Source organism: Engystomops pustulosus, chromosome 10 (genome assembly GCF_040894005.1).
Source record: "Engystomops pustulosus chromosome 10, aEngPut4.maternal, whole genome shotgun sequence".
Taxonomy (NCBI): domain Eukaryota; kingdom Metazoa; phylum Chordata; class Amphibia; order Anura; family Leptodactylidae; genus Engystomops; species Engystomops pustulosus.
Window position 1 is genome coordinate 31,619,528 of NC_092420.1, and position 14,663 is coordinate 31,634,190.

Sequence of the window (14,663 nt, forward strand, 5' to 3'; positions counted from 1 at the left end):
GGGTCTTCTGGACGTGCGAAAACATCCCCGTCTACTAGGGTGCTCGCGCGTCAGAAAATTTTAAGGGTCAGTGCACCATCAATTGGTGCTGGCCATTTCCCAGAACTCTATATAAAGCTGCCTCTCCCTGCACATCCTGCCGTCTCTTCGTGCCTTGTGTCTTAGAGAAAGCTCTGTCTCATGCGCTGCACTGTTATTGTGATTTCCCGTTGTGACCCTGGTTCCATTCCTGACTATGCTCCTCTGTTGCCTGCCTTGTTTTATTGCTAAAATCCCCTAGCCATTGAAAAAATGATGGTTTGCTGGTACAAAAAAATGTTTATTTTATTAAAGTTAAAATGGTAAAAGATAACGTGTTTCACCCTGCGCTATTAGGTGCTTTGTCAGCTCCAGATAGCTCGATCTATCTCTGTTCGAGTATTCAGGTAAAAAAGGTTTGCAGTCCGGCACTTAAATGTGGTCTAAACGCACTCCATTCCAAGAATGAGGGGTGCAACACAGATGGAACGCAAACCAGAAGTACTGGGGATCAGAAGTTGTATGAAATATGAGGAGAGCTCAGATGGAGCTCTGATCTGAAAGCCTAAGCGTTCAGTAGCCGCAGCATGTGAGGAGAGGCCGGTCACAAGGAATGAGGCGCTGCGCCGGACAATATAACTGGCTCTCAAACCTCTCACTGGCCTTCAAAAAATGCACGTTAGAAATTACTTATGGAAGTGCTTTTCTTTCCCTAATACTATGGGCAGGAAGAAATAAGAGACTTATAAAGATTTTACCAATTAAATCTGCCTTCAAGACCTACTCAATATCCTCACCCTAGCCAATAGCCTCTCACTCACCCAAACCAGTTTCCTACGCTGTACTGAAGAGACACAACCACGTCAAAAGAGCGCTGTCTACAGTTTGGAATTTGTTCCATTTGTTTCTATAGAATAGATATAGTGGTTTGGCTTTAACCCCTCATCATGTCATAAGGCTTCCTGAAAGTCGTGCTTTCACAATGGCCACATTTATCAAAAACAGTGCAGTGTGTACTATGTGCAGTTTGCCTATGAAGTGTGCAGGGGGCGCTAGATTCATGAATTGTGCTGCACGGGCTTTATGAATCTAGGGCTCCCTGCACTGCTGTGCCAGAGTACACCAACTTATTTTTGTGCACCTTTAACTTACAACTCTGTCGATGATGATAAATGTGTCGCCCGGTGCACCAGAACGCCCCTTTCTGTGCAGAATTTTGTATCGCGTCAGATACAACAGCTGCAACACAACTGTGTTGCAAACCCACGTGCAAGCAGTTTTCATTGAAAAGAACATGCAAAGTCAGACAGAAACCTGGTGCTGGGACTTTAATAAATATGCGCCATTGTTTTCCTTATCCCATCGTGGAAAACATATTTGCAAATTTCTCTAATACTGTCTCATTTCTGGGTGGACCATACTATACTTACCATAAGTGACATGCTGGAGTCTTCACATATACAATCTCACATTCTTCCTGAATCTGTCTTATATTCTGTAATAATGTTGTGATTATATATTGAGTAATTTCAGTATGGTGTGGGGTGAATAGAAGGGTCAGCCCTTATGTGAGTCACAGCTGCAGAATGTAATCTCTTCTTGGCTGTGTTTTGTCTGTGATTCCCGCATGTGAGCTTTCATTCTTTACAAGCCCCTTTGGATTGGCTTATGAGTAGGTGTTAAACTCTCATTCAGTTTATTCATTTAGGGCTCTTTATAAAGCACATTATAAGAAAGCTGTGTAGTCAGTATATATTGCTGTTTAGAATAATTATAGCTAATTCGCTATGTGAAGAGTCCTTGAAATACTAAATCCAACTGAAATACTGTAATGGGGAAGATAAAATATGCCTTTTGTCTTCATTTTCTATACTGTGCACTATATTGCTCACTGTTCTGTGGATATTAATATCACATAAAGAATACATCTCTATTAAGGATCCCATGTCTGCACAAGTACACGTGACTCTGACACATGAACAGTAGAGTGGATGTTAGTCATACAAACCTCATAAACATGCAAAATAAATCTACTGAATATCAGCTATTGCCCATGTCTGTAATCGCTTGTGAATGTCTGATATAGGCACTCCACAAGAAATGGCTGAACATGATTTCAGTAGGACCGACCAACTCCCTACTGCAGTGATGGCAAACCTTTTAGACACCGAGTGCCCAAACTTTAACCAACACCTACATATTTTTTGCAACGTGCCAATGCGACAATTTAAGCAAGAACTTATTACTCCCTGCTCTTTCACGGGTTTAAATTGTATAGGTACCTGAGGACCCCAATACAGTAGAAAGAAGGAGAAGAAGTTTGGATTATCATTGTAGCTTCCTTCTGGGGTCCTGGGCTGCCTGGGACTGCAAGAGCCCTTGAGTCCTGTCTGGCGAACTCTACCCTGGGGTAATGGCAAGGGTGCCCATATAGAGGGCTCTGAGTGCCACCTCTGGCACCCGTGCCATAGGTTCGCCACCACTGCCCTACTGTATTGCATAGTGATGTAAAGATCTTATTGCAATGGGAGATTTCAAGAAAAGGGGAGTTGTCCTTTTTTCATTCTCAGGGTAGATCAGTTGTCACTATGGTATCGATCAGCTACAGTTCATGACCAGATATAACCCCATTATTACCTCTAAAATACATAATAATGCAATTTAATAAACTTTTACGGAAGAAAAAAAAATATTGTCACTAAATAAGATACCCTTAAGAGGTTTTTGGACATAAAACCACCCATAGATCCTTGTTTGAAGTAATTCAATGAAGCCAGAGCAGTACACCCAGGCTTTATTGTGCAACGGCTGTACCGACTAGATATTTCCCAACTTTTGGGCAAGAGAAAAGGGGAAAAAAAGTCTCTCCCCCTTTTTTATAAACCACATCCATTGTCCCTCCCACAAGCGTAGTGTAATATTGGCCTTAATGGCCCCCACATTGTATAATGCCCCTTCCTGTGGCCAACCCCCCTATGGACCCATATAATACCCCCTAATGCAGCTCAGCAACATATAAAAACCCTTTTTAATTTTATCCTCCCTTTACATTTAGTTTACCACTTTTATTTATCTGCTTAATCTTATAATACTATATGTACTCCTACCCCACCCCTCCTAACATGGTGTGGTGCCTGTCCTCCATCCTACTAATACTGTGGCCTCCTGGCCTCCATTCTTCTCTACCTGTAGCCTACTGGCCTCCAGCCTCTTCCTGGCCTCAATCATCCTCCTACTGTGGCCTCCTGTCCTCCATCCACCTCATACTGTGGCCCCTGTCCTCCATCCACCTCATACTGTGGCCTCCTGTCCTCCATCCACCTCATACTGTGGCCTCCTGTCCTCCATCCACCTCATACTGTGGCCTCCTGTCCTCCATCCTGCTCCTCCTGATGCCTCATGTCCTCTGGTCTCTTCCTGTTGCATAATGTTCTCCAGCCTCCTCCTGTCCTCAAACCTCCTCCTGTGGCCTTCTGTCCCCAAGCCCCCTCCTGTAGCCCCCTGCCCTCCTGCCTCCTTCTGTGGCCTCCAGCCTCCTCCTGTCCTCCAGCCTCCTATGGCCCCCTTGCCTCCTCCTGTCCCCCGACTTCTCCTGTCCTCCATCCTCTTCCTGTAGCCTCCTGTCATCCAGCCTCTTCCATCAAATTGTGACCTCCTGCCCTCCAGCCTCCTCCATTATATTGTGGCCTTCTGTCCTCCAGCCTCTTCCTGTAGCCTCCTGTCCTTCAGCCTACTCCTGTAGCCTCCTGTCCTCAAACCTTTTCCTGTGGCCTCCTGTCCTCTATCCTCCTCTTCCTGTGGCCCCCTGTTGGTATCAAACAAAAAAAATTCTTACCTTCCCTTGTCCCCCCGCTGCAGTCACTCCCAGGCTCAGAATGTAATTCAGGCAGAGGGTGGGGGTGGCCGAGGGGCAGACCTACCTCCTCATATGTCTGAAGGAGTCATGTGAGGAACATGTGAGGAGGCAGCCTCCTCTTGGGACGAGACAAACCGGGGGAGAGAGGGACACACCGGGACAATCATCCAGTCGCCCGTGTAGTGCTCAAAAACTGGGACTGTCCCACCAAATCCGGGAAGGTTAAGAGGTATGCACATGCACAGTAAAGCTTGTTTGTACTGCACCTTCTCTACTGTGTAACGACGCAGGCACTGGGAGCTCTGGACCAATGTAAGTATACAAGTTTTTTTAGCGGGCAAAGAGTAAAGAACTAAAGACGATTTGACCTGTCCCTTTAAAGTCTTTCTGTGTGAAATATATAGTCACTCACAAGCCCAGATATATTATTGTGTCTGCGCCAACTTTGTGTCGCGGACTCATTTTGTCTGACACTTTACAAGACTGTGCACCCAAAGGGGCGGGGTGGTGTCTTCTTACTTTGCGCCACATTTATTACTGCGCTGTGCCACAATTCTGTCTCAACAGCAGGAAGCAAGTGCACCAAGAAAAAAAGGTGCAACTCTGTCACATACTGAAAACAGACCAGATTAACTAAGAGTGTGCAACACTATTGGATTATCTGGCGCAAAGTGCACATGAGTGAGGCAAACTGCACAAAGGCAGATTGCACAAGTTATCATGTACTTGGGCCACTTTGTCAAACAATACAATGAGGAGGTTTACAAATAAAAGTAACTTAAAGTATTGTCCAGTACATGACCTGTCCTGATCAGTCTCCCCACAGTTGCACTTATCGGGACTCATTTACTAAGGGTCCAAAGACCGCACTATCGTCGGATATTCCAACAATTTCCGATTTAGCATTGGCACCGGCTTTCATGCGACACAAATCGGGGGGGCAGGCCGTTGGACGATTCGACTGATACTGACTAAGCACAGGATTTAACATTTAAATTGTGTCGCAAATACAAGCACTTACATACACCGGGAAGAAGAAGGTGACCTCAGCGGGGAAGCGACACATTCAGGATATCGGGCGCACAATGTAAGTGAATTGTGGCAGCTCCGAATCCTCATCGGGAACGCACAGGGATGGGTAAGTAAATGTGCCCCATCATCTGTTTGGGCCTGACATAAACTGCAGGTTGAGATCTCATTCACTTCAATGGGAGCAAATCCTGCATTTACGGCACCAGGTAACTAACACAGAGAACAAAATTACCATAGAATCATTACAGATTAAATTGGCATGATTTATCCGAAGTGTGTGAGGTAAAACCGTTCCAGTTGCCCATGGGAACCAATCAGCTGTAATTTTATAAACACAGCTGTGGGAAAATGAAAGCTGACCTATGATTGGTTTCCATGGGCAACTAGAACAGTTCTTCCCTCAGACACTGCTGAGAATTTTATAGATGTCTACAGTCCTATCTTTTGGGGTCACAGCACCTTTTTCAAGTCAATACACGGATGCAAGCAAAACACACGACATCCACCAGATTTCATGTTCACACAATGGGATAGATGGGTATAGAAGTTACAGTGCAAAGCTTTTTAAATTTTAATGTTATTTTAATATGTTATTTGCTGCTTTGGTAAAGCTCAGTAGATAATCCTATAGTGGTGTATAGTCTTATAAGCTAAAAATTATCCTCTGGGGATACAGGGAAAGCTGGGTGGAAGGCAGAGGAGGAGGATTATGTTCAGTGATGATGGCAGCCATATTGGTAACTGGCCAGCACTGCCCATTCATTGTATACTAAAGGGAATAAAGTATACATGTCAGGCTACTTGCACACGAACATGGGTTTTCCTCTTGGAATGCTGGCCAATGATGTCACTAACTTGTCTCAATCTCTTAAAGTGTCACATGACAGTGTCAATTTGCAACCAATCTGCAATAAAGAATGGCACACAGATGTGTAGCAACCCTATTTTTTCATATTCTTATAGACATCTATGGGAAGGCCCAAGACACAAACACAGGGCGGCATAGAACCAGTTCAGAATGTTTTACAGCCTCCACATGGATCCGTGAAATACACGTACATTAGCAGGATCCATTAAAATGAATGAGTCAGTGTTCCATCATACGTTTTTAGAATGACTGGCACACAGCTGCAATAAAGGCAATGGGGTGCATTTACTAAGGGCCGTGCGCCAGTTTTCTGTCGGACTTTGTACGTTTTTTCAGTACAAACTGCTCGCACAGGTATTTAAGAAGTGTCTGCACCACATTTGTGTCGTACGCGACCGTTTTGTGGCGCGGCTGCACTATTCTACATGTGACACCAATTTCTGAACTGAAGGGGGCGTTTTGGTGCTCTGTCGCACCGTGCACCAGATTTAACATGCAAAGTCCCAGATCCTGAATCTGGCACCTTCTGCACTATACACAGGCAGACTGCAATTTGCACTGTTCTTAGTAAATGTTCCCCTATATCTTTTAATGGATCAGTGCCCACAGGTGTTATTTTAATGGAATGTGTGACAAATCTGTTTACAGACAATTTTTACTAAATTCCTGTGCAAGTAGCCTAATTTTGGAGAATTGCAGCTTGGCAAAGAAGAAACTGGCATTCCAGGGGGAAAGGGGGAACGATAATAATAATCTTTACTTACTTATAGCACCATCAAATTCCACAGCACTTTACAAATCATAAGGGACATATACAAATATAATACTACATTACAGAGTACAAACAGCCATATGGAAAAATAGGAGTGAGGGCCCTGCTCACAAGAGCTTACAGTCTATGAGGATGAGGGGGTAACACAAGAGCTTACAGTCTATGAGGATGAGGGGGTGACACAAGAGCTTACAGTCTATGAGGATGAGGGGGTGACACAAGAGCTTACAGTCTATGAGGATGAGGGGGCGACACAAGAGCTTACAGTCTATGAGGATGAGGGGGTAACACAAGAGCTTACAGTCTATGAGGATGAGGGGGCGACACAAGAGCTTACAGTCTATGAGGATGAGGGGGTGACACAAGAGCTGACAGTCTATGAGGATGAGGGGGTGACACAAGAGCTTACAGTCTATGAGGATCAGGGGGTGACACAGGAGCTGACAGTCTATGAGGATGAAGAGGGTGACACAAGAGCTTACAGTCTATGAGGATGAGGAGGTGACACAAGAGCTTACAGTCTATGAGGATGAGGGGGTGACACAAGAGCTTACAGTCTATGAGGATGAGGGGGTGACACAAGAGCTTACAGTCTATGAGGATGAGGGGGTGACACAAGAGCTTACAGTCTATGAGGATGAGGGGGCGACACAAGAGCTTACAGTCTATGAGGATGACAGGTGACACAAGAGCTTACAGTCTATGAGGATGAGGGGGTAACACAAGAGCTTACAGTCTATGAGGCTGAGGGGGAGACACAGGAGCTTACAGTCTATGAGGATGAGAGGTGACACAAGAGCTTACAGTCTTTGAGGATGAGGGGGTGACACAAGAGCTTACAGTCTATGAGGATGAGGGGGTGACACAAGAGCTTACAGTCTATGAGGATGAGGGAGTGATACAAGAGCTTACAGTCTATGAGGATGAGGGGGTGACACAAGAGCTTACAGTCTATGAGGGTGAGGGGGTAACACAAGAGCTTACAGTCTATGAGGATGAGGGGGTAACACAAGAGCTTACAGTCTATGAGGATGAGGGGGTAACACAAGAGCTTACAGTCTATGAGGATGAGGGGGTAACACAAGAGCTTACAGTCTATGAGGATGAGGGGGTAACACAAGAGCTTACAGTCTATGAGGATGAGGGGGTGACACAAGAGCTTACAGTCTATGAGGATGAGGGGGTGACACAAGAGCTTACAGTCTATGAGGATGAGGGGGCGACACAAGAGCTTACAGTCTATGAGGATGAGGGGGTAACACAAGAGCTTACAGTCTATGAGGATGAGGGGGCGACACAAGAGCTTACAGTCTATGAGGATGAGGGGGTGACACAAGAGCTGACAGTCTATGAGGATGAGGGGGTGACACAAGAGCTTACAGTCTATGAGGATCAGGGGGTGACACAGGAGCTGACAGTCTATGAGGATGAAGAGGGTGACACAAGAGCTTACAGTCTATGAGGATGAGGAGGTGACACAAGAGCTTACAGTCTATGAGGATGAGGGGGTGACACAAGAGCTTACAGTCTATGAGGATGAGGGGGTGACACAAGAGCTTACAGTCTATGAGGATGACGGGGTGACACAAGAGCTTACAGTCTATGAGGATGAGGGGGTGACACAAGAGCTTACAGTCTATGAGGATGAGGGGGTGACACAAGAGCTTACAGTCTATGAGGATGAGGGGGCGACACAAGAGCTTACAGTCTATGAGGATGACGGGGTGACACAAGAGCTTACAGTCTATGAGGATGAGGGGGTAACACAAGAGCTTACAGTCTATGAGGCTGAGGGGGAGACACACGAGCTTACAGTCTATGAGGATGAGAGGTGACACAAGAGCTTACAGTCTTTGAGGATGAGGGGGTGACACAAGAGCTTACAGTCTATGAGGATGAGGGGGTGACACAAGAGCTTACAGTCTATGAGGATGAGGGAGTGATACAAGAGCTTACAGTCTATGAGGATGAGGGGGTGACACAAGAGCTTACAGTCTATGAGGGTGAGGGGGTAACACAAGAGCTTACAGTCTATGAGGATGAGGGGGTAACACAAGAGCTTACAGTCTATGAGGATGAGGGGGCGACACAAGAGCTTACAGTCTATGAGGATGAGGGGGTGACACAAGAGCTTACAGTCTATGAGGATGAGGGGGCGACACAAGAGCTTACAGTCTATGAGGATGAGGGGGTGACACAAGAGCTTACAGTCTATGAGGATGAGGGGGTGACACAAGAGCTTACAGTCTATGAGGATGAGGGGGTGACACAGGAGCTTACAGTCTATGAGGATGAGGGGGTGACACAAGAGCTTACAGTCTATGAGGATGAGGGGGTGACACAAGAGCTTACAGTCTATGAGGATGAGGGGTGACACAAGAGCTCACAGTCTATGAGGATGAGGGGGTGACACAAGAGCTTACAATCTATGAGGATGACGGGGGTGACACAAGAGCTTACAGTCTATGAGGATGACGGGGTAAAGAGTGAGTTGATACTTCATGCAGGTAGTGATGGACTAGCATGGGGGGAGGACTGAAAAGATAGGACAGAGGTGACTGAACAAATAATAAATGGATTGCATAGTGGATACCATGGCAATAACATGGTCAATAATGAATTATAGAATGCAAATACCATTGGTCTTGGTATATAAATATAGTGCAAGAGAAGGTAAAGGACATATACAATTTGTCTCAACTTCCCACTAGATTTTGAAATGCAAACACAAGGAGAAAACCGCATCTGAATTCGCATGTCCTTTTTGTAAATGTGTTTTGTATTGTTATCATTATCATGACCTCTAAATGGCAAAACACATGTTTCTATTTACAAAACACATTTGCTTTCAGATGCGTTTTCCACAATCCATTTGCAATGCATTTCAAAATGCAAATTCATGTGATCACGGCCTCAGGCCCCACTTAAAATCATGGCATTACCAATGCATTAAAGACCACAGGGTAAGCAACAAAGTAAAATATTAAAATTTTGATATAAAAATATTCTTTTGTGATTCACACCATTTCCCAGATCTTACTATAAGTTACTATACGTTGAGTGCATTGACGAATTTCAAGGACCAAACAATGGGGCTTATTTACTAAGGGTCACATGGATGCATTTTTGTCGGGTTTCCTGACTTTTCAGGGATCACGCTGGGGATTGTGTCGCACGTGACCGGATTTTGGCGCTTTCATGCAACAGAAATCGCGGAGCGGGCCGTCGGATGATGCACGGGGAAGAAGAAGGTGAACTCCGAAGGACCTGATCGGGGAAACGACACATGCAGGATATTAGGCGCACGCTGGTAGTGAATTGCAGCAGCTGTGCAATCTCGCCGGGGAAGGCACCTCGGGGATTGCGCAGGGACTGGTAAGTAAATCTGCCCCAATGTGTCAGGGACCAGACTCCAAGCATCATAGTTAAATATAATGTAAGGATTCCCCGCTTTCCCACTGAATAACATCGATGTATTATAATAAAAGGGGCAGCACGGTGGCTTAGTGGTTAACACTACAGTCTTGCAGCACTGAGGACCTGGGCTGAAGTCCCAGGGTCAACATCTGCAAAGAATTTGTATGTTCTCTCCGTGTTTGCGTGAGTTTCCTCCAGGTCCTCCTGTTTCCTCCCACACTCCAAAAACACAATGGCAAATTGATTAGATTGTGAGCCCCATGAGGACAGGGACGGATCGGCAAACTCTGTGCATCGCTGCATAAACTGTGTGCGTTATATAAATAAAGGAATTATTAATTATAATTAAGAATGTTGTTCAGAGGTTTTGTGGCAGCTCCATGCATCATGTATAACTATAAAGATTGGAGTCCCGTCCCAGACACAGTATACAGTCCATGAACCACCACATGGTCTGTGAATTATGGACCAAGCACAGTTTTAGCCCTAAGTATGTGATAGAATTGGATTAAAGCTAATATTGCTTTAATCCAGGTCAAATATGTTTTTCTTTCCTGTACAGACATGTATTTAATATTTGTTTACATGACTTACATTTGCATTCTTTCTTTTATTTTGTTTATATGTCATGTATATTATGTATGGATAGATGCACTAGTGAATTGTATCCTTCCTTTATTGTTTAATGTTGCCTTTTTTGTATAAGCCTAGATTTATTGTATTTTTATTCTTTCATGCTTTATCCATCTTGTTCTTTCTGTGTTATGCACTAGGCTTTCAATCTATCTACCTAATCTCACTACTGTCACTTTCCCCCTAGTATGTCAGCCCCTTCTTGCAAAACTCCACTTTTCACAATTTCAGTATACATTGAATGGACATGAATTGCCATTGACCAATATGGCTTCCGTACCTTTTGGGCCATCACTGCATATGCCCCCACCTGGCCCTGCCCACCAGCCCTCCCAACCTCATACCTATCCTATAGCTTAGCATTGTTTTGGATCTTTTTCCTCCCCCATCCTCTGAGGCCGCGTTCACACTTGTTGTTTACTATATGTGATGAAAACGCAATCTTTCTTCAATAAATGATCGTAGCAGGAGTCTGGGCAATGCATTTGGAATTGCAACGCAAACGCCATGTGTAACCTTGCTTCACAAAAGTATTTAAAACAGAGACACAGGGGGGAATTGTAGTTATTGCAGTTGCTAACAATTGTCACATATTTCTTTTTGCAGCAAGTTTAGGTCTTTGCAACTTTATCTAAAAAAAATTGTATGTCCCCTGCAGATATTTACAACTCCTGTGCCACAGTTGTCAAGATTATGATGAATCTGACATGGAAAACTGAGATGTCTAAACATCTCATAGAAAACTCTCAAACACTGGAGAAATGATAAATATGCCCCAGTAAAACGTTTTATTTTTTTATCATTTGAAACTATACATTCACATAAGTGAAGGAACATATTCTATTTTTTAATTTCTAATACCAGCTGCAGCATTGAATGTCATGCACTCACTACGATCATCTTAAGTGGTGCATTGTTATGAATGAATTCTTCACTTTTTTTAGACACTTCAAGTATCAGGTCAAAACACATTTACTTGGTGTCAGTGTCCCAGCTTTAGTTTAGGTCCTAGTTGTACAAGTTACAGAGGAAGTTGCTGCTTGGTTGCCCCCTACTTTTCACCTGTTGCTAAGCAGACTCCCCCCTTCTCCCACTTGTTGCCAGGCAGATTCTTCGCCTGTGACGTGTCAGAACGTTCTGTTTGTTTATTTATACATTGTAGCAAACCTGTGCGGACGTGCTGATTCGATTCCATTGTGACGTCACAGATGGGTGGAATCTCCCTGGCTCCTCCCCCCTCTTGTTTACCCTTGGCTGTGCAGTGAAGAATGCTATGAGCTTCCTCTGCTGTTCTAGTCGTTCCGACGGGTTTGGTAAAGCTTCAACGTGAAGAAAAGCTGCATAAACGTCTCCTAATACAAGGCAAGAATCCTAAAGTCCAGGTCTTACAGGGAGGGAAGGGAAAGGAACAAACATTTTAATCACTTTGTAACCCGACCACTTCCACACATCATCAAGAGTATAGGACCGCCCTCTACTCTTCCTGGAAAACAGGGGATCCAGCTGTGACCAGACTAGGGGCAGTTGTGCTTTTCACCCCACTCATTACTACCCTAAACAGACCACTGGGAAGCAATCGAGGGTCTGTGGGGATTTAGTGACTCTGAATCCTTTGCTACAAAACAAGACCTTGTTATTGAATCTGCAATATTTTCACCCAAAATCCCATGATCAGTTTACTCAACATTCCTAGGATAGAATAAACTTATTGTATGGTCTTCATAGGATCCTTGTGTTAATCGACCAGGAACCTAAAGGGGCACAATGAAGACTGAAATCTCAACAGCTGCTGCTTTCATCACCAAGCTGCTAAAACAAAGCGGGCTTATTGAGGAGAATCAGTTGCAACAGTTCTGCCAATCCTTACAAGAATCCATGAAAGGTAAGGAGCCACTGTGAAACATAAGGTATATTTTATGTTTTTTTGCATGTAGGGATTGGTGGTAGATGGTGCATTAAGGGGAACCTAGTGATAATAGGGGAAAACACAGTGAATCCTTTGTGTTTTAGGGCACTTTAGTTGACTTGTGTTTTTTCTGCTATAATGCATTGCTATATTTCAGTAAGACACAAACTATTTTGCAGTTGTTACCTAAGTTTTGTGGTTCAATGAATACGCCTCCGTTTCATTGTATATTTTATGTTAATTAATATGTAATTGTTTATGTTATTAACCTAATTTCAATATAAACTTTTTATTATTTCTTTGTCATCAAACTGCTTCATTGTTAAACTAAATTGATAGGTGAATGTAGATGGGAACGGATTGATGAATTGCACAAAACAATGCAGTTTATAGCAACCAAAACAATTGCAACAACTGCCCTGGGCCTACAGCAATTCACAAAACCCATGATTTAGTGCACAGGGGTTAATTTAGAAAGAATCTTATTGATGTGAATGCATATTGTACAATAGTATTTTAGAATGTGACCAAGGATTGAATAGTTTTATTGTAATGAATAGTTGCTAATGTTGTTTTTTTTTTTCATTTCTCCCACCCCCTTTCAACTCCAACCCCCTCACTTTTCTCCTCCTCCACCTCCCCACTCCCACTTCTCCTCTTTGTCTTCGACAGACCATTATAAACATCACTGGTTTCCTCAGATTCCATGCAGAGGATCAGGGTATCGTTGTTTAAGAATTAACCACAAAATGGACCCCTTGATAGGTCGTGCAGCTGGACATATTGGCCTCAGCCACCAGAGACTGTTCCAGCTTCTTCCCAGTGAGCTGACACTGTGGGTCGACCCATTTGAAGTTTCCTATCGTATTGGAGAAGATGGATCTATCTGTGTATTGTATGAGGGACCACCAGCAGTGGGCAAGCCTTTAGAATCCCACTCTAGCTGCAAAGATGCACTTCGGATGGGGCGACACAGCCCCTCCAAAAATTACACCATGATGACAGTTTCTAGTTAAATATACAGTTAAAAAGAACACTTTCATTGTACAATTGTGTATGTTTTCCCTTTTAACCTGTCCTATTCTCGGCACATAGAACTCCAATTGTAGTACTGCCAGGCTTCTCCTTTCTTTGTGTCAGGGTGCTTTCACATGTGCCATTTTTAACCCAATTTTTAAAGTTGGATTTACCCAGAATACAGTTCATATTATTGCCTAAATCTAGTCGCGACCACAGATCTAACAACGCAAACTAGCAGCATCATAGGGATCTATGCTGCTGTATGTACGGATTATTAGACCTGTGGTTGGGACAGGATTTATAGCTGTTAAACGGACTGAATAATACAGATCTACTAGGCCCTTGTTGTTCCAGCCTAAGACTGGGACACACAGGCCATTTTTCTGCAGCAGATGTTCCGCTGCAGAAACCCCTGCTGCAAAAGGTGGAAATTTGCAATAAAATTTGCAGCATTATTTGGCACTTAGCGCTGGGGATTTTTTTAAATGCACCATATAGCTGTAAGTCATTACATCGTAGTTAATGGCAAATGCATTTCCCAGCAATTGTCCTGTATGGCCACAGCCTTATGCAGTTTTTGAGCACAAATTAAGGAGCAGAATAAAACATTCCTAATGAATTATCTTTACCTACTATCCATTCCTTGCTTTGTACTTTGAAAACTACATGAAATACACTTGATACGCATGTAAAAGCACTCGGACATTGAGCATAGAGATGCTATTTGGTGTAAAAAGCTCTTATTAGTTCTTTTTTTTCCTTCCCCATGTGGAATTGTACATTGTAAATGAAATATTGAGTCAAGAGAGAATTTATATTTTGGGATTACCCTTGACTCTTTTTAATAAAAAAACAAATCTGTTTTATTTTGGTTTCTTTTGTTCTTTCCAGGTAAAGCAACATAGTCCTTATTATATTTATGGTGTAATCCAATAAAAACAGCTCTAGGACATCGAAGCCTAGGGATACACTATATTATTTCAGTGCTTTTAGGGTAGTAACTTACATTTATCTGCCTCAGCTCTGCTCATGTAATGAGGTCGGCAGAGGAGTTACACCACATGATCCTAAAGCCGCAGCGTGTCCCAGGAGGGCTTTGCTTATTTGCCTGTAATAAATAGAAATAGCAAGATGGAGAACA

The 14,663-nt window shown here is 43.6% G+C and overlaps 1 protein-coding gene across 1 annotated transcript; it reads left to right on the top strand.

Annotated features, from left to right (window-relative positions):
• The first annotated feature begins 11,799 nt into the window (after positions 1 to 11,799).
• Positions 11,800 to 14,388, top strand: LOC140103599 (protein BTG1-like). The gene is made up of 3 exons (XM_072126742.1): positions 11,800 to 11,958; positions 12,322 to 12,478; positions 13,175 to 14,388. Exons 2-3 carry the CDS (start codon positions 12,361 to 12,363, stop codon positions 13,516 to 13,518), a joined length of 462 nt encoding a protein of 153 aa, XP_071982843.1. The 5' UTR covers positions 11,800 to 11,958; positions 12,322 to 12,360; the 3' UTR covers positions 13,519 to 14,388.
• The last annotated feature ends 275 nt before the right edge of the window (positions 14,389 to 14,663 follow it).

Bases quoted from the DNA above. Each gene is read 5' to 3' on its own strand.
- LOC140103599 (XM_072126742.1), top strand. From the start codon at position 12,361: ATGAAGACTGAAATCTCAACAGCTGCTGCTTTCATCACCAAGCTGCTA. The intron at 12,479-13,174 runs GTAAGGAGCCAC...TGTCTTCGACAG, and splicing joins CTTACAAGAATCCATGAAAG to ACCATTATAAACATCACTGG.